At 43.7% G+C, this 18,730-nt stretch overlaps 1 protein-coding gene across 1 annotated transcript in view; it reads right to left on the bottom strand.

Moving 5' to 3' along the window:
• Nucleotides 1–216: 216 nt before the first annotated feature.
• LOC109873426 (biotin--protein ligase) overlaps nt 217–18,730 on the bottom strand; it is a 28,769-nt gene continuing 10,255 nt past the window's right edge. The window contains 6 exon segments of the mRNA XM_074933800.1: nt 217–1,653; nt 2,029–2,071; nt 2,074–2,241; nt 2,436–2,550; nt 3,619–3,773; nt 3,929–3,996. Coding sequence (XP_074789901.1) covers nt 1,482–1,653; nt 2,029–2,071; nt 2,074–2,241; nt 2,436–2,550; nt 3,619–3,773; nt 3,929–3,996 — 721 coding nt within the window. The 3' untranslated portion in view covers nt 217–1,481.

The raw sequence follows: 18,730 nt of genomic DNA, 5'->3' as shown, positions 1-18,730 counted from the left end.
GACTGCGTTGTTGCAAACAGCATTATTTTGAAGCGGACTTGAAAGCCAATTTTGCTCTAGGGGTATTCATTAATGTGTCTACACCCTCATACCCATGCAAAGGTATCAGAAAAATTATAAATCCCAGTCTAAGTCCAGTATATCTATTTATTTCAGTATAGTGTTTGAATAATAGTGTTGCTCTTATTGGAAGGACAAGTTATATCATTGACACTTCAAAGGTTACCACATAACTTTTAAGTGCAACCAGTATTCCTTTATCACATAATTACATAGTTATAGAGTGCTGATGTTTTACATCAATTGTGTGTGTTATCAAATATACAGATGATCTCTTTATCTTACAAATATGTATCTTGTCAGTCATTGAGTATCAATTATAGTGTCTGAAACTTAAAGGAAGCCTGTCCTAAAGAGTAAAAAAAAACTCTATCTAACCACATATCAATCCTCCAAAACATCAAAAGTAAGGTTTAAAGTAAATCTGGTATAGTTCTCAAATTGATGAAGTTCTATGATAACACAAGTTAATATATGACTCAGTGCAACAGACTTCGTTTAGCCTGTAGCTCAGTAGAAACCAATGCTTAACAGTCCAGCAGTTGGGATAGGAGTCAGCCTTCGGGCAGTCTATCACAATGTGTTTGCACTTAGTGAATGCATTTGCATCTAAGTGTGACCTCCCATGTCAATAGCATCATAACGTCTTTACGCAAATCAGATTTGGTACATTTCCAAGCGACACGTTAAAGACGTGTTTTAACATGTTAATAGCCCATGTCAATACCTCTGGAAAGAAATACTGTTGTCGACAGCTAGCACCTTCTCAGTAGTCTTTGAGTGTTGTAACTAAAGATATTACATGGAATACTACATTACAAAAGGAAATAATCAGTGTTGACAATTTGATTTTACAACCTTTGAACAAGATAGCTGTTAAATAATACTTAAGTCATGTTATTGTATCGCTTAATATAAGTGAATTTGGTGAATGACTCATTTTGTATTCTTCATAAATGACTGTATTTTAGAAATCCTGTAGCTGCCAATTATAATTTGATAGTGTAATATGAACTACTCAAGTAATTCCACTACCACCACACTAAACAGGCCAACTTCAGATTGACCTAAATAAAGCTTCCTAAATACTATGGGATGGTATAAAAAAAAGATTCAGTTGCTTTAGGCTCCAAATAAGCTTCAGCCAATCTATCAAGTAAAATAAGAGAAAATGTGTATTTTTACTTGCAGATAAGTCATTGATAGAGTAAATGACTAATTCTAACTAGCAAAAAACAATAAAAAAATGTAAGTAGTAATTTTACCTAGCAGATTAGTTGTGTGAGATCCTCTCACAAACAGTTAGTGTATCTCCGACTCAAGCTATGAAGGAGCTGGCTAATCTTCTTTCATGATGCCACTGGCTAAAATGCCTTTCAGGCAACCAGGTGGGCATACTCCATAGGGGTCCTTACAGGGTCCTAGCGTTGCTTGATGACCACCAGGTTCCTCAGCATGTCGAAGGAGTTGCCATTAGCCTGCAAGGAGACCAAACCCTGCTCCTCAGAGTGCACCTACAGGAAGCCTTTGTCGTCGAGGCCCACCACGTCGGCATGGGGGCCGTTCTCGCTCCACAGACACACCTGGGTCCCGCTGAGACAGGGCAGAGGGCACATCAAGGTCAATGTAGTGTAAAAGCAATCCTATTTTCACATGTGGACATGTTACATGTTACGTCTGGAGATTAGGAGATGTTTATTGTTGTGACTGTGGCGAGATGTGGGATTAATTTCCTCTAGAATGACAATTAATATCATGATCAGCAGCTGCAGATTTTACAGATAGCCTGCAGAGTACCGGTGCATTCTTGTTCTCTTTTAGCGGAATTGCTCTGTTGCACAATGCCCTCAAATAAATATAAGGATCAATGAAAATGTTTACTTCATGTGAAAAATTCATGAAACCAAACCCACTGAGGAGGAGTGGAGCGTACCACAGATTACAGTAGGGGTGTTGCAGCTTGTTTACCTGTGCACCCATCTCTTGTAGTAGAGGGGCAGGACGGCCTCTGACCCCTCTCCTGGAAGGCAGAGATGAGCTGCTTCAGGGAGGTGAGGGTGCGACCTATGAGCTGTGCTGAGCTCAGGGCCTCCATGCTGGTGCCACACTCTCGGTTGTGCTGCATCACCAGGTTGTTGATACAGATGGTGGGGTTGTTGTTGCTCCCATTGAAGCCACAGCCTGGAGAAGGAGATTGTTTAAAGACGTTCATTAAGAACAAACTCTTCACCAAGAGTAATATAAATGACTTTTTATCCAAGCACTGGCATAAACATCAACACAATCTAGCCTTAAATCCACGTTATGATTTAAGGCTAGACTAGATCATCCATTACACTGCACTGGCATTAACATAAATATAAGAGGATTCTGACCAACGAGGAGATGGAAGGTTGGTCCCATGACTGTTGATGTCACCAGCACTCTTCCAAGCTTCATCAGGTTACTGTAGTAAATGTCATTAGGCCACTTCACTCTGCGATCAATGTCCTAGAAAGAGACCAAAACTGAATATGAGATACACAAACATGTATGACAAATAAGTGGCACTCAGAGGTACAATACATTACTAGTATATACTGTACAGGTACATAAGTACAAGTATTATGATACAGTATCCACTTAAAAACAAAACTCACTTGTAAGACATGATGCTACACATACAAACAGCAGATCTAATACTACAAGCTAAAACAGAGATAGAAAAAAGTTTTACATGGCCTGTCTGTAAAACCAATCTGTAGAAGTGTCTCCATGGGTTCAAAATGCCATGCTGTATATCTGTCAACCTGAGCAGCTCTTCTGAGTCTGGCTGGCTTTGAAGATTAGGTTCTGCCCCATCTGCAGTACATCACCTAAAACGGCCACCATGTCTGTTTATATTTACCCGTAACTCATGCCCCACGTCTACATTTCTACAATGGCTTTGACAGGCCTATAGTACCTCCAAAAATGGCATATCCAGCCAAGACCTCTAGTCTTGATTAAGATAAATATTTAGGCAAAGTTAGCATTGGCTGTTATTTCATCACGTCCGGTAATACATCCTGTGCCATGCGTTGGCCTGTTCTACATGTTGGCTGACTGGCCAGAGCCCATAAACAACTGGGCAGTGTGACACCAGAGTGTTTCTCATCAGACTCCCACACTGCAGTGCATATATTTTCTCACACACACAACACAAGCACCTGGAAGCAAAATAGGGCCCTTACACCATGTAAAATAAATGTTTAATGAGAAGGGGAGAAAGGAGGGTTCTAGCACAAAACCCTTTGATCAGTGAGTTGGACACACCATCCATTTGGAGAGGGAAGTGCATTGCGCTGAATAGAACAATAAGAAGAGGGACACCTGACTGGCTATGAACAGCTGTGTGAAACCTGGAGTCCCTTATTCAGGATAAGGAGTGCTCCCAATGGAAATGTATTAGTGTAGTAAGTCAAGTATTCTAGTGATGACAGGCTGAAGCTCAGTGACATGGATAGGGATAGGATGGGTCTATGGCAATAGCTTGGAGATAGCATGGTGGTACCACGCAGCAGCATGCAGTGTTTGTACCTGGTAACCGGGCAGGGTGCGTACAACCTCCACCTCGGCCAGCGCAGCCAGGTGCTGCAGGAAGGGGATCCTCTGGCCCAGTCTGGAGCTCACAGACACCTGCACACTGAACATAGCACATCCCAGAGGACTCAGCCCTGCTTTCCCCCCGAAGCCTGACACACACGGAAAATACAACAACAAAAACACAAAGAGGCAGAGAGAGGAGACATGATGTAACAATTTGGGTTATTCATTGTGACGAGGTACAACAATTAACCAATGTAGGTGCATTGAGACAGAGAGAGATAGAGCTGTGGCGGAAACTGACCTCTACCCTGGGTCTGTCGAGCAGCTACAGACATTAAGCCCATTTCCTCAGGCAGCTGGAGCATCAACCTGGGGAGGACAGGAGGGAAGGAAGAAAAATTGTCAAAAGAGGAAAGTGTTGCCTTCACATAACTGATTGTAGTGATCAAGTATTACTCATACAATTGCAACACTCTGTAAATGAAAAGCTCCAAGAGAAATGGTAGTTGAGTAGCTACATTAGTTCTGCATTCACTCATTGGTGTCGCTATGAGAAATCATTTCCCAAAGTATTAGGTAGTTGAGGGGGAAGGGCTGAGTCGAGTGGTCCTTCTATCTCTCTCTCTCACACGCACACGTACATGTACACCCCCCCATCCCATCAGTGCCCAGCCCTTAGCCCCTCTGGACTGGAGTTGAACCACTGACCTTCCTATCACCAGGTGCTCCAGTCAAACAATCCCCCTCACCAAAGAAAACAAGTGTCCACTTGACCCCTGTGACACACACACATACACACACATGACACTCACAATAACGAGTTGTCAATCAAGGGATCTAATGCTAATTAATCACATAGTCAAAGTAGTCTGCTTCCCTATGTGTGACGTATGTCTACTTCAACAACTCACCAAAAACATAGGCCTACTTCATATGTGATTACTAGTCAAACACAAATACACAAGCAACTACTTTTCCATTGAGAGTAAAAAGAGGACTTTGTTTATCAATCATTTTAGAATGTTTCCTCCGTTCTCTCAAGTAGCTTGGCTGCAGGGGCCTGGTAGTTAATGTTTCCTTTCTAGAAGGCCCTGGGCTACTAGTGTCGCGCCGCATGGCCACCCTGCATTAATCACACTCTGTTAAAGATAAACTACTCAGCCAGTTGAGGTGTTAACTCTGCACCTCTCCTTTCACCCCAAACCCACATCACAAATGCTAGACACACACATAGGTCCTGGACACAATCTTACACAATCTTTGCCATGTAAGGATGGTGTGTGTGTATACACTGTGCAGTGGGTAGAAAACGCACATTAATGTAAGCACACCTAGCTTGAATGACTCTGGAGTCTTTCTGTGCTAAACATTGTTATACAGTAAGTACACAAAGACTGACAAGACCCCATGGCCAATGTATACCTTGAAAACCAAAAACAAATCCACACTGCCAAAATAGACAGCGTTTGACAGTTGGATGCGACACACTGTCAATAACCGTGAAGCGAAATATTTGAACAAGCTGTCATCTCCAGAGAAAATGAATTGACCCAGAGGTCTTAGCCAAGAAGCCCTTCATCTACTGGCCCATTTTCAAAGACTGTGGAGCTGGCAGGGCAGATGAGAGAGAAGGGGAATGTGAGCTTTTCTGATGCAAAGAGGCCGTGTCAGCAAATCAGATTAGAACAGTCCCGTGTTAATCCTCCCAAACTCTTTGGCCAAACAGCCTTCATCTAAAGAGCCTTGTTAGGGACAGTGTTTATCAAAGGGATGGTTGGGGCTACTGCCACCACTGATGACTCAATCTAGGACTTAACATATGGTATGTCTAGTTGGATGTTACTAGGGCTCACTTTATTGTAGGGACTTGTTCATTGTGCTTGGATGTACAGCAATGTACATTTTTTTAAACACATTCTCAAATGTTAATCAAAACCAAATAAATCCAATCTCTCAGATGAAAAATGATAGCCTGAGTGGGTTGGGGAGCTACTGAGCTGCAGACAAGAGATATATTTCTTGGAGTCATTTCATAATGTTATTGTTATCTGCAAATCCCTTGATCTTTGTAAATGAGACTGGTGGAAGCCAAAAAGAGAAATAAGAGAAAATAAAATGTAAAAAAATAACCAGATTCTGATTTTGCAGATGTAAGAATTTGTCCTCTCAAACTGATAGTAATTAGATTGGACGTGGTATAATGGCCCAACGGCCAAAAAACTGCCATCATGTGTTCTACGAGTAAAAACCAACAAAAACAAAAAACCTGGGTGTTTGCTGTGTCAAAAAACTCAAGCCTTGGAAATCTCTAGACACAAGGAAAACATGTTTTATTCTGCTGTACTTTATTTGACAAAATAAGATTAATAAAATGGGGAAGGAATACAAATAAAAAAGTAGCATGTAATTTAGGCTAATCAATTATGATGATGCTGAGTAATGCTTGGCCATGAACCTGTGATGAGAAAATAGTTTCATGGATGGTTTAGTTAAAAAAAAGGCATGAGATCCTGTATACTGGCATAGTAAATGTGACACTGCTTTTATAAATCTTCCCTCACACAGACACACACACACACCTCCGAACCAGGCGAGGGGTGGCAGCCGGCTGCTCCCCGTGACAGTGTGTAGCTGCAGTTTGAGCTGTGTGTATGTGAGAGCCGTGTGTGAGCCCTGTTAGCAGGAGCATGACCTCCCCGTGGCTGAGGCCAGTTAGGAGGTGGCCTGGCTCGCAGCACTGCGCAGGGGCCCTAATTGAGCGCTGGCGCAGTTTGGCAGGACCACCGGAGAACCCTGCGTGCCGCTCCGTGACGACGGCCGCCCCTTCGCCAATCAAGGCGTGAGGGGAGGCGAATGGGGGCCAGGCTAGCTCTTTGGAGTCCTTCAGCCCCAGGAATTAGCTTTTAATAAGAACATCAGTGCCTTAACAAGGCTAGGAAGACAGGCGCTGACCTTCTCACCAAGCTGCCAGGATAGCGTTGCCCACCAATAAGTGTCTGATACAGCTGGGGGTGTGGGCAGCATGTGGCTGTGCACGTGCGCTTCAATTTGTGTGTGTTAGAGGTGTGTGCGTGTGTGATTTTACATTGTTTACAGCCAAGGAGGAAGGTAATGGACTGAGATGCAGTGGACTGAGATGCAGTGGACTGAGATGCAGTGGGAAGTGGGTGAAAAAAAGAGGAGATGTACTACTGGCAATGTGAGAAGATGCCTCCAAGTGTAGTAAGTTTGAAGCATCTCATGAAAAAAACACTGGGATGAATACTCAATACACTTTTTAAGTTATTAAGTGTGACATAACATGTACACTAAGTTTTACTCTAGCTGAAGTGTATTGCAATATCCATATGGAAGTCTACCTTCACAATTGGCAATATTCAGCCAAATCGTGGACCACTGATTCATATGGTTTGGTAATGGGTAAAATAAGTGCAAGTCAATTGCTTGCTCCAGCGTCCTTATTAGTCCAATGTCTCAAAAGCAGCTTTTTTAAAAACAGTAGTAAGGTTACTGCGGTGAGTGGTAGAATTTGGAACTGGAGTGAGAGAGTGCCAGAGAGAGAGACAGAAAGAAAGAAAGAAAAGGAGAGCCACTTCCAGTCTGTCTCTTCCAGCCCAGCAGTGAGTCCCAGACTGGTCCAGTTTCCACTATAGAGTCAGTCCACAGCCCAGCCACAGAGAGAGGAGAAAGAAAAGCTGCATTGTCCCAAAGCTGGGAACCAAAATGAGACGTTTCTGGGTGGAGGGTATTTTACCCCCCCCCCCCCCCCCCAAATGTCTCTTTTTCAGGGGCTTTGTCCCCTCTGAAATCAGTTCCCCCTTCTCTCCCTGGGCCAGCTTAGCATTGCAAACCAGCATCAAATTAATTTCTGCAACGCAAATATGAGATCAGCAACAGATCACACAAAACATCTCACTCCTAAACATGGTAATGCTCTTATATGCTCAATGGGAGGTTGTCAATAAAGGAGGGGGTGGGGGGTATGGGTGTTTGTGCGTGTACATGTATATGAGTGCGTAGAAGCAAGTGCATGTGAGTGTATGTGTGTGTGTGTGCTTGAGTGAAGAGCCATCTCTAATAAGGGCCAGCTCAGCCAGTCCAGGGCTGTAAAGCTTGGGGGGCTAATGCATTCCTCTAGAAAGTTAATCTCATTTTGAAAGCACATCCACGGAGCGTCGTTGCCGCTGGCTCAGAGAAAAGCCCAAACGCATTAGAAAAATTCTCAGCAACGTCCACAAAGAGGGAGAGAAAAGGCCCACAATTAGCAATTAGATGGCTACAATGGCGGGGCTTTCACCTGCAAGTGAAACAAATGGACAAGGAAACTCTCCTCTCCCTGAATAGAATAAGAGCAGAGGAGAGAAAATGTAGTGAGAGACAAAAGATGAGGAGTTAATTCACACTGTTTTAGATGAGAAACCTCATGGTCTATACTGAAGGGAAGCAACACGTACTTCAGATCATTTGGATGGTGGTGTCTGTACTGCTCCAATAAGAAATATAAAAACTCCCCATGCCAGTGTACTGCTCCAATAAGACATATAAAAACTCCTCATGCCAGTGTACTGCTCCAATAAGAAATATAAAAACTCCTCATGCCAGTGTACTGCTCCAATAAGAAATATAAAAACTCCTCATGCCAGTGTACTGCTCCAATAAGAAATATAAAAACTCCTCATGCCAGTGTACTGCTCCAATAAGAAATATAAAAACTCCTCATGCCAGTGTACTGCTCCAATAAGACATATAAAATCTCCTCATGCCAGTGTACTGCTCCAATAAGACATATAAAAACTCCTCATGCCAGTGTACTGCTCCAATAAGAAATATAAAAACTCCTCATGCCAGTGTAAGTAAGTACAGTGCCTTCAGAAAATTTATGTCAACTTTTTTAATTTGGACTATGACAGTCTACTACAAATCAGTCTGACAGTACTTTAGTCCTAATGAATAATGGTTTGAAGTGACTGAAATGCATCAGAAAGGAATTGGGAAGTTCAGAAGATCATCAGGCAAGAATTTTGTCAAATCTTCTGTGTAATCTTCCCCTAGTCTGATTTTATGCCTGGTCTTGTCCACTCTGTTCTAATGAGTCTTTTGAAGCTTTTTGGCATTGTAGAGGGAAACAGAAGACACATACATGTTCGTGAGAGTCTTATCTTTCAGTGATGGGGTCATAATATCTTGTAGCTTAAACCATTTAAAAGATAAAGCCACATTTGTAGGAAGAAAACAGAAACCGCTCTGTTTATTACAACACAACCGCATGTAGCTGGACATAACCCCGGTTCTTTGAACCAACAGAAAAATATATATTTGGAGTGTCTCTCGCGACCCCATTCCCCATTTTCAAATTAGGTGACCCCACATGGAGTCACGACCCCTGGTTTGGGAAACGCTGCTTTAACCACAAAGCCATTGTACTGCTGCAATAAGAATGCAACGCCCCTGTGATCTAACAAACATGCGACTCGGACAAAAAACAGTATTCATAATATGAAATAAATTATTGCATGTCTTAAGCAAGATGGTTTGCACGCTTCCCTCCAATATATCTGGGTTGCTGGTGGTGGCCCAACGATATGGCCAGCTTCTCCCTGAGCCTGGGCCTGTAGCACAAAACAGCTGTGTTGCTCTAGGTTGGTCTCCTCAAATCAGCAGCATGACCCTGATTGGGAACAGCAGCAGCCACATGTGCAGGGACTCCCTCCTCAACCTGCACCTTGCACCCACACACACTCTTTCCCCGCCCTCTCTCTACCTCTCTCTCTCGCCCCCTCCCCCTCCAACCCTCTCTATACACTTTAACCTGTTGGATGCAAAACAATGCTGTGACCTTTAACCAGAGGGAACTGATGTCTGAAGACCTCAGGCGAACAGTTACAGGTCCACTACTGTTAAACCTGAAAGAGCAGTGTCTTCAAGTAGGGAGAGGAAAGGCAAAAAGGGATTAAGATAAAGAGAGAGGGAGAAATAGAGGTAAAGAGCAAGAGAGAGGGTGAGAGAGATAAAGAGGGAGCGAAAGACAGGTAGAGTGTCTGAGTGCAAACACTGCAGCAGTAGTAACCCCTACTAGTCAATCACCAACTACATCCAGCAGGAGCATCCATTTCATCGCCGCTGACCGGGCCCGGCCAGAACAAAGACATTACAAGCCCAGAACAAAGACATGACAAAGTAGCACGTCTGGGAATGAAAGAGGGGACCAACTCTCCCAGCAGAAGAGCAGGGTCCTTTTAAGTCCGGCCAGGCTTTTGTGTGGCTGGGGCTGGGGCTGGGGCTGGGGCTGGGGCTGGGGCTGGGGCTGGGGCTGGGGCTGGGGCTGGGGCTGGGGCTGGGGGGGGCTGAGCCAAAGGGGTCACTTACCCAGGGCCAAGGGGTCAGAGGATAAATAGCCACCAGCCAAGTCATCTGTGGGACAAGTGGGGAGGAGTGGTAACTCACACCCCACTAGACTGACACATAGACAGGGTGTATGTGTGTGTCCCGGATTAGCGTAAAGGCTCAGTATGGAGGAGAACGGTGTGTGTGGGGAGGGGGGGGGGGTGTACCCCATTTTGGCGAGGGCTACCTGCAAGGTCTGAGCAGCAAAACAATGTATTTTAAACAGCTAACTTCCTGCAATTCTACACATTTTTTCATGGGGCAAAGCAACATTTGCAGTTTAATAGCTAATCTCATGCAATTCTACACATTTTGTCATGGGGCAAAGCAAAATTTGCAGTTTAATAGCTAATCTCATGCTATTCTACACATTTTGCCATGAGGCTGAGAGAAAATGTTGTTGTTTTCCTGCAACTCTACACATTTAGCTGCGGGGTTGTGTGGTACACCAGTGGGGGGTGGGGGGTTATACTTAACACATCACACACAGCAGACAGAAAGTGGATTTTAGCCCTCAGTAGACCTAGGGTTGAAGCTTTGCTCTGTTGGTTCTTCTCAAACACCAGATGAAGACTCACAAGGAATGGCTGTTGTGGTGTTGGCAAATAAAGAGCAACCCGTTTTTGACCACACTGACATGGATGACTGCTTCCATGTTACATAAATAATTACAGTAACTTTCAGACAATGTCAAAATTGTTTAATTTGACTGGATTTTCTTTTCCGATAATACAACTTTAATTCAAATATAACTCATCAGGCAGAGTGATATAAGTAGTTTATTGGAGGATATTTTACTGAAAGCCACCCCCCCCCCCAAATAACTCTCCCATCCAATCTCCCAGATCAAAATATCTCAAATTAAGAGATTATTTCTGCTGTCGATGCTCATTTCCACAACTGGATTTGCCATGGTTAGTATAAGCAAGTTTGCATCGATCATGCGCCGGCAAAAAGTGATGGTCGATAGGAGAGGAAAAACTAATCTGGAAATGTGATTAATTGAGCTAATCCTGTTTCGTCAAAGAGCGGCGCAAATTATCATTTTCAAATAGCATCCTTGGAGGGGTTCAATGGGAGGCGTCGTCCATTACTAAGGGCAGACGAGGGCGGGATGCCTTCTTTTCCCTGACTTTGCTGGACCAGGCAAGACTGCCCCTTTAATGGCCCTAATAGAGCTTCAGTCAGAAAGCTCACTCTTTAGAACATATGGAGGGATGCCACTTGATGTCTCTCTTTGGAGTTAGTGCTTTTCTGTGATGTCTTTGTTTTAGGACCTACTGTGCCTTCAGAAAGTATTCATACCCCTTGACTTATTCCACATTTTGTTGTGTTACAGTCTGAATTCAAAATAGATTAAATAGTTTTTTTTCCTCACCCATCTACACACCATACCCCATAATGACAAAGTGAAAACATGTTTATATATATTTTTTCAAATGTATTGAAAATTATAACATGACATAATATTATAACGTAACATAACATAACATGATGCAGCCACCACTATGCTTGAAAATATGGAGGGTGGTACTCAGTAATGTGTTATATTGGACTTGCCCCAAACATAACGGTTTGTATTCAGTACATAAAGTTAACTGCTTTGTCACATTTTTTGCAGTATTACTTTAGTGCCTTGTTGCATTAGGTTAGTATTGTGGAGTGAATACAATATTGTTGACCCATCCCTATCAAAGCCATTAAAGTCACCATTGGCCTCATAGTGACATCCCTGAGCAGTTTCCTTCCTCTCCAGCAACTGAGTTAGGAAGGACGCCTGTATCTTTGTAGAGACTGGTACACCATCCACAGTGTAATGAATAACTTCTCGTTGCTCAAAGAGATATTCAATGTCTGCTTTTTTATTTTTACCCATCTACCAAAAGGTCTGGTATTTGTGGTTGACTAAGGGACCATACAGATAATTGTATGTGTGGGGTGCAGAGATGAGGTTGTCATTCAAAAATCATGTTAAACACTATTATTGCACACAGAGTGAGTCCATGCCACGTATTATGTGACTTGTTAAGCACATTTTTACTCCTGAACTTATATATGCTTGCAATAACAAAGAGGTTGAATACTTATTGACTCAATACATTTTAGATTTTCATTTTTTATTAATTTGTAAACATTTCTAAAAACAGAATTCCATTTTGATGTTATGGGGTATTGTGTGTAGGCCAGTAAAAAACATTGGAATCCATTTGAAATTTAGTCTGTAACAACAAAATGTGGAACATGTCAAGGCGTTGTGAAAACTTTTTCAAGGCACTGTATGTCTTGGAGAGGATGTTGGTCTTTCCTTGGAGCTTGTGTTTTCATGACATAGGTAGAACCTTTATCACAAAGTGTTGAGCCCATATTTTTCTGCTCCCTGATGATGATACCTATTGCATTTCTGACTACAAAATATGTTCATAATGTTAACTCCTCCGTGTCTTGTTCATGTGTTCCAGAGGGTGTTTTTCCCACTTGTGCAAGTGTGTGTGTGTGTCTCTCTCTCTCTCCTTCTCCACTTGAACTCTTATCTGAAGCCTATGCTTTGCAATGCCCTCTCCTCCAGCCTAACCTGCAGATTCCATCTCCTTAGAATGCCGACTCACTAGAGACTTTAACTTTAACGCCAGCCTGCCGTGCCAGATGTTCACCAGAATATGAAATGAGGACTTTAGGCATCTGCTTACAATTTTCGATAATTGCAGGTAGAGCATGCAAGGTCAATTGGACCAATTTTATTTTTATGTACAAACCTGCTGCTGCAGTTATAGGGCGTCCATTTTCCCTCTCTTTCTCTTTCTCTCTCGCTCTCCCTCTCTCATTTTTCGCTGCACAAGGTTCGTATTTTTCACAGGAAACAGGACCTTAATTCCATACAGTGTCTGTTTGGATTTTGGATTCCCTGTCAAAACAAACAGTGATTGCCGGGGCTTTGGCCCAACAACTGGGCCGCTTTAACCAGAAGAGCCCCTTGTTCGCCCTGTTTGTCTTATTCCCACTTCCAGAGGAGGAAGGTGTTTTGCTCCCATTAGCTAAACAGGGTCCTGTTTATGTCCCTGCAACTCAAACCAAATACATGGTGGGTTTTGACTGCTAAATTACAATGCTGGTGGTCATCTTTCAAGTCATTCTTTTTAGAAAGTAACTCAGATTCGGAAAGTCAAGCATATGCTGTTGGTGGTAATGAAGGATAAAATCATTTTTCTCGCTCAAACAAAACTAACTGAGAAGTATGATAAATGATTAACCACATTATAGAAGACTGAGAACATTTGTATTTTACATCCATTACTTGTTCCTCTCACCAGGGCCAAACTTTGTTCAGTTAGAAAAGGAGAAGAAGTTAGAGGAGAGTAAAAGTGGGCCCTTGGGTTTTCTGTACGGGCCTGCTGCCTGGCCTGGGATAGAGAGAGAAATGGAAGGAGAGACCGCCGGACAAAAGTAAGTGTGGCGCTCCAGGGGCTAGGATCAGGTTCACCAGAGCAGGAAAAGCATCATTATGTCTCTCTGGGCCCAGTGGAGTAGTGTTCAGGAACACCATGGGGTCTTATTCCCACCTTGTTCACAAATAAACACTTCCACGCTGTTAACAACCAGCCTGGCAGCCAATTGGCCTTAACAAAACAGGCTCTTTAAACGGCTATCGGATGCAGAATGCGCCTCCCCAGTGAACTCGAGGGAGATGTCTGTCTGGGTGAGGGGTTGCTACCAATCTGTTTTGATGCCACACACCACCATCGAGAAATTATTCTGACTATCAAACAATACTAACTAGTTGTCACAGTCAGCATCCTTATAATCCTTATACATCCCAAGATATCAGCATCCTTATAATCCTTATACATCCCAAGATATCAGCATCCTTATAATCCTTATACATCCCAAGATATCAGCATCCTTATAATCCTTATACATCCCAAGATATCAGCATCCTTATAATCCTTATACATCCCAAGATATCAGCATCCTTATAATCCTTATACATCCCAAGATATCAGCATCCTTATAAAATGTTTCAAAGGCTTTTGGTCTGATGTCTAAAGTCATGAGATAAAATAAGTGTGAGTGGGCAGCAGGCAGGGTTAGTGAGTGTGTAATGGTGGGGTTAGTGAGTGTGAGGTGGAGGGGTTTGTGAATGTGTAGTGGAGGGGTTAGCGAGTGTATAGTGGAGGGGTTAGGGAGTGTATAGTGGAGGGGTTAGTGAGTGCATCGTGGAGGGGTTAGTGAGTGTATAGTGGAGGGGTTAGTGAGTGTATAGCGGTGGGGTTACTGAGTGTGTAGTGGAGGGGTTAGTGAGTGTGAGGTGGAGGGGTTTGTGAATGTGTAGTGGAGGGGTTAGCGAGTGTATAGTGGAGGGGTTAGGGAGTGTATAGTGGAGGGGTTAGTGAGGGCATCGTGGAGGGGTTAGTGAGTGTATAGTGGAGGGGTTAGTGAGTGTGTAGCGGTGGGGTTAGTGAGTGTGTAGTGGAGGGGTTAGTGAGTGTATAGCGGTGGGGTTAGTGAGTGTGTAGTGGATGGGTTAGTGAGTGTGAGGTGGAGGGGTTTGTGAGTGTGTAGAGGTGGGGTTAGTGAGTGTGTAACAGAGGGGCTAGATGGTGTGTAGCGGTGGGGTTTGTGAGTGTATAGTGGAGGTGTTAGAGGGTGTGTAGCAGTGGGGTTAGTGAGTGTATAGTGGAGGGGTTAGCGAGTGTATAGTGGAGGGGTTAGCGAGTGTGTAGTGGTGGGGTTAGTGAGTGTGTAGTGGAGGGGTTAGTGAGTGTGTAGTTGAGGGATTTGTGAGTGTATAGTGGAGGGGTTAGTGAGTGTGTAGTGGAGGGGTTAGTGAGTGTGTAGTGGTGTGGTTAGTGAGAGTGTAGCGGTGGGGTTAGTGAGTGTGTAGTGGTGGGGTTAGTGAGTGTGTAGTGGTGTGGTTAGTGAGTGTGTAGTGGAGGGGTTAGCGAGTGTATAGTGGAGAGGTTAGTGAGTGTATAGTGGAGGGGTTAGTGAGTGTGTAGCGGTGGGGTTAGTGAGTATGTAGTTGAGGGGTTAGTGAGTGTGTAGTGGAGGAGTTAGCGAGTGTATAGTGGAGGGGTTAGTGAGTGTATAGTGGAGGGGTTAGTGAGTGTATTGTGGAGGGGTTAGTGAGTGTATAGTGGAGGGGTTAGTGAGTGTATAGCGGTGGGGTTAGTGAGTGTATAGTGGAGGGGTTAGTGAGTGTGTAGTGGAGGGGTTAGTGAGTGTGTAGTGGTGTGGTTAGTGAGAGTGTAGCGGTGGGGTTAGTGAGTGTGTAGTGGAGGGGTTAGGGAGTGTATAGTGGAGGGGTTAGTGAGTGCATCGTGGAGGGGTTAGTGAGTGTATAGTGGAGGGGTTAGTGAGTGTGTAGCGGTGGGGTTAGTGAGTGTGTAGTGGAGGGGTTAGTGAGTGTATAGCGGAGGGGTTAGCGAGTGTGTAGTGGTGGGGTTAGTGAGTGTGTAGTGGAGGGGTTAGTGAGTGTGTAGTTGAGGGGTTTGTGAGTGTATAGTGGAGGGGTTAGTGAGTGTGTAGTGGAGGGGTTAGTGAGTGTGTAGTGGTGTGGTTAGTGAGAGTGTAGCGGTGGGGTTAGTGAGTGTGTAGTGGTGTGGTTAGTGAGTGTGTAGTGGAGGGGTTAGCGAGTGTATAGTGGAGGGGTTAGTGAGTGTATAGTGGAGGGGTTAGTGAGTGTGTAGCGGTGGGGTTAGTGAGTATGTAGTTGAGGGGTTAGTGAGTGTGTAGTGGAGGAGTTAGTGAGTGTATAGTGGAGGGGTTAGTGAGTGTATAGTGGAGGGGTTAGCGAGTGTATAGTGGAGGGGTAGGTGAGTGTGTAGAGGTGGGGTTAGTGAGTGTCTAACAGAGGGGTTAGATGGTGTGTAGCGGTGGGGTTAGTGAGTGTGTAGTGGAGGGGTTAGTGAGTGTGTAGTGGAGGGGTTAGATGGTGTGTAGCGGTGGGGTTAGTGAGTGTGTAGTGGAGGGGTTAGTGAGTGTATAGTGGAGGGGTTAGATGGTGTGTAGTGGAGGGGTTAGTAGGTGTAGTGGTGGGGTTAGTGAGTGTGTAGTGGTGGGGTTAGTGAGTGTGTAGTGGTGGGGTTAGTGAGTGTGTAGTGGAGGGGTTAGTGAGTGTGTAGTGGAGGGGTTAGTGAGTTTGTAGCAGTTGAGTTAGTGAGTGTGTAGTGATGGGGTTAGTGAGTGTGTAGCGGTGGGGTTAGTGAGTGTGTAGCAGTGGGGTTAGTGAGTGTGTAGAGGTGGGGTTAGTGAGTGTGTAGCGATGGGGTTAGTGAGTGTGTAGCGGTGGGGTTAGTGAGTTTGTAGAGGTGGGGTTAGTGAGTGTGTAGCGGTTGGGTTTGTGAGTGTGTAGCGGTGGGGTTAGTAGGTGTGTAACCTGCCCACTGGCTTCCAGCTTGGTTGTGACCTTGTGAGAACACTATCCTCTGTCTTCGGTTCAGCCTATTATTAGCTGCTCCTGGCCATACAAAGCACTAATACTCTGGACAAACATACCGCCTCCTCCCTGAGCTCACACCCTGCCTGCCTGCCTGTCAATATAGGCCCCCCCAACCACCCTATACCAACCCCCTATCTTCATCAGCTCCCTCAGCCAATGATCCAGGCACTATACCCCCCCCCCCCCCCCCCCCCACAAATTCCCCTTTTATTAATCTCCTCTTCAATGGCCCACTATTTATCCCCCCAATAAAAAAAAATCTCAACCATTGAGTTGAAGAACTGATTCATCTATAATTAAAGCTGCGTTTTGGGGAGTACGTTTATAATTTTTTATTTTTTTATTTTAGCAATTTATTTGTGAACTGAAACATGAAATTTGAAATGGACTGTAAAGTTTACCTGGAAATAATACATAGTATAGCCTTTGATTAAATACACTTCAGTTGATGAGGAAGAGGTGCAAAGAATTGTGAGCATTTTATTGTATACTAAAAGATATACATACAACAATGGCATCATTCTGTAGAAAAATAAGGTAAAAAACAAACATGTTTTGTTGTTGCTTGAGTAATACATTGGTCTGAACATTTCTTGCCTGCGGTAAGTAATTTGAAATGACATTTCCTTGCCAACACTGACGACTACACCACCATAAAAAAGCATTTACATAGGAATGTGCAGCTAATTGCTGTTTTGTGCCAGTTCAATTATATCCATGAATTATTCAGCCTATTTTTACTTCCTGTCTTTCTTTGGTTTATAACAGGGGAAAAAAAGAAATCTGCTCTATGAACGAATAACTTATTTGTTTTGCACTTACCCTCCTTGCATCGAAAATAGTCCCCCTTTCAAATGAAATAAACTCTTTCTAATAAAGGAAAGGCTTATTAAATCCAGTGTCCTGGTTGACCTCCAAAGAAAACTGCAAGCCAAACTTGAGTAGCTCCTAAACTGTCATGGATCAGTCGTACAGTATTCCAGTACCACCTGCACAAAAACAGGCCCCACATCTAAGAGCACAGGCCAGAAAATTCATTGAGAAAAGCATGTTGCACAGACTAAATAAAGACCGACTGAGTATGACTGAGAGTCACACATACTTGATACCTACTGTAGTTTCACTATCATTACCAGTCCATATCATAATGCTAAAATACACTCAATACTGGGAAGGCAGCCAGGTGCCTATATGGTTGGTGTCGGTGAGGGTTAAATTGACATTACAAGGGCTGTGTTCATTGGGACACAGCGTTGAAAAAGTGTTTTGCAATGGAAAACTAAAACTAGAGTTTATTATTGGACAAGTATAGATAATACCTCCCTGTTTCATTCTGTTTTGGAGTATTTTTTTCCATTTGGTGCTTAATAATGAACACAACCCAGGTGCTCCCTTTTGATAGGAGCAAGTGCGGTCCAGGTAAAAAATGGAAGTTTCCTCACAATCATCCTATAATTTCAAATAATAGACAGAACTCCATACACTTGACAGAACTCCATACACTTGACAGAACTCCATACACTTGAGGGATAGGCTAAAACAAAGGAAAGCAATCCATCAAGAGGCTTTCCTCTAGAATAATACCACTTAATCAAGACTGGGGACCATCTGGAAATTAAAACGCTGAAAAATCAGAGGGAGAGAAATCAAAACTCAAAACCCCCTCTTTCGTTACCTTACAACCTTAATGACAACACTGTCAGTTCCAATCACTTCAGCGCAGGTCCAGAATCCATTTTTCAAACTTTATGACAGCTCTAATAGCTTCCACCTGTTCCTAGGATCCCGCCTGTTGACTGGCAAGTTCCCAGTGAGATGTAGGGATGTAGACAAAGACCTCTATTAGGTGCAGTCTGCCTCTGCTACAGTGAGGTCACTCAGCCATTAAATTAGTTCCAGCGCAGCAGACTGCCCGCCAACCCACAGTATGGTTGGTGGACCAACCACTCTCTCTCTCTCTCGCTCTCTATCGCATTTGCTTTCTCTCTCTCTTTTTATCACTCTATCAATCTCTCCTGATTCCCTGTAATGGTGCAGGCGCTGCTCTCGCCACACTGGTGTCTGACAACTTCACTTTCATTTAGACACCACTACTAAACCCCGAATCACCTCATGGCGCTACGCTGACAAGTGTATCACAGTGCGTTTGTCATTGTATGTGTCAATGTTCATTTAACATCGCTTGTAAACTCAAAATTTACCACCCACACCCGCTAAGCCTAACTGGAGATATGAGTGCAGACAACTTGTACTTCTGCGTAAATCATGCACTGACATCAAAGG

Source organism: Oncorhynchus kisutch, linkage group LG28 (assembly GCF_002021735.2).
Source record: "Oncorhynchus kisutch isolate 150728-3 linkage group LG28, Okis_V2, whole genome shotgun sequence".
NCBI lineage: Eukaryota > Metazoa > Chordata > Actinopteri > Salmoniformes > Salmonidae > Oncorhynchus > Oncorhynchus kisutch.
The sequence above is the reverse complement of the archived record's forward strand: the minus strand, read 5'-3'. Positions and strand labels throughout refer to the sequence as shown.